The following is a 1687-nucleotide window of genomic DNA, read 5'->3' as shown; positions in this document are numbered from 1 at the left end:
CTGTTTTCTAACGTGTGCTTTCAGGCGGCTGCTGCCGTGTCTGCGGGTCGGTGGAGCATTTCCAGAAGGACTGTCCGGAGCACCAAGCAGCAAGTGAGTTCACTTTAAGTCACTGTTTCACATCTATCTGAGGCAGCAGCTGTTTCTCCCTGTAATGTTTTCAGATATTTATATTCTTATTTTCCACAGTTTTTTATTGTAACACAGATGAGCTGATAAGCATTTCTAAAAACTAGGTTATGGATAAAAAATAGTGTTTTTTGCAAAGAGTCTGTATTTATTGTGCAGATCCTAAACCTTCTGCTGGATGCTAGCCTCTGGTCCAAACTATCAGCCGTTCTTGTTATGCTAGTGCTTAGAGTTTGTCAGGGTTTATTAACTGGTCCCATAAACACAGAGAATCCTAAGACTAAAGGTAACTTCTAGAGGCGCCATCTTAAGAAAAATTGAAGTCTCAAAGATTTAGTGGAATTTGCCCCTAAAAGATCAGTTATTCACAAAGCATCTTAAAAGGGCTCCTAAGGCGAGACATGCCTAGCCGTGAGACTCTTTTGAAAAGAGCCAGTTCAGCTTTAAGGGCTGATTATTCTCCCCCAGCAGCGTGTCAAGGTGATATTTTGACATGCTGCTGATATTTTTGATTCATGCCCAATATTGAAGCGTGGTTTCTATGTTATTCAACGCCACAACTAAAGAGGGACAATCAGGAACTAGCTGGGGAGGAAGTGGGGGCAAGTTTGTGCAACAACAGAGGGACATGAGGGCCAAAAAGAGTGGGGATCCAGGTGGAAAAAGGGTCCCAGCGTTCTCGCTCTTCTAGCTGCTCCATCTTCAGTCGTTTTCCACAATGGAGGTCAGACAAACAAAACAAGCCGGTGAGGAACCAAACAGGAAATATGCATAGTGTTGAGTGGATGTAGATATGACCAATCAGAGGCCTTCTGTCTGCGGTACTGTCTGAGGTCACCTACAATTTTGGAGAGGTGCGGCAGAGTGTTTGTGGAAGGGGGAGGGGCATATCTGCATTCACTGCGACACACACAGACGACCTGGTTTCTGAGTGTAAATCAGCCCTAATTCTTCGTGCCTGACTTCCTGTCTGTGACTCTTCTGTTGACATAAATCAATATCTCCAATAGGACACTGAACAATCACAGCCTTCAAAGTAAAAAAAACATTCAATAAAGACAATTTACTGCCATAAAAACCTCTAGATTCATGTTTTTATGATTATATTCATATATGTGTATATTCAAATTTTTCTTCCTGTTTATGGCTAGTGACGTTAGCATAGCATCTTTAGGCTACTAGTTGTTGTCTCTGAGTTAGAAACGGTTAAGTCAATAAAGTGGGTCATGAGTCTGTTCTGACAGCAGTAGCTCTATGCTCTAAAGCCGGGCGCACACTGTACGATTTTTTTTTCCCCTTTTCTGGCCGATTCTCCAGTTGTGCAGGAATTTTTCGATTGGGCCGACAATCAGCCTGATTGTGCATTGTGTAGTGTACAGGGGGTAACGAGGGGCGAATAATCACCACCTCCCCATCAGGAATTATAAGGTTGGGAGAAAATCAAGCATGTTTGAATTTCAGTCGATCCTCATTCGAGGTGGTTGGTGGCAAATCGCTCAGTGGGCAACAAGGATTCTTCCTCAGACATAAAATTGACAGACCGTAGTAGCCATGTTTG

The 1687-nt window shown here is 43.2% G+C and overlaps 1 protein-coding gene across 1 annotated transcript in view; it reads left to right on the top strand.

The window, feature by feature from the left end:
• Window positions 1-1687, top strand: part of zcchc9 (zinc finger, CCHC domain containing 9) — a 17814-nt gene that overhangs the window by 11500 nt on the left and 4627 nt on the right. Inside the window, exon 5 of the mRNA XM_015403979.1 lies at window positions 25-93. Within this exon, the coding sequence (XP_015259465.1) occupies window positions 25-93 (69 nt within the window). The remainder of the gene's footprint in view (window positions 1-24; window positions 94-1687) is intronic.

Source organism: Cyprinodon variegatus, unplaced genomic scaffold (assembly GCF_000732505.1).
Source record: "Cyprinodon variegatus isolate N-32 unplaced genomic scaffold, C_variegatus-1.0 Scaffold1604, whole genome shotgun sequence".
NCBI lineage: Eukaryota > Metazoa > Chordata > Actinopteri > Cyprinodontiformes > Cyprinodontidae > Cyprinodon > Cyprinodon variegatus.
The sequence above is the reverse complement of the archived record's forward strand: the minus strand, read 5'-3'. Positions and strand labels throughout refer to the sequence as shown.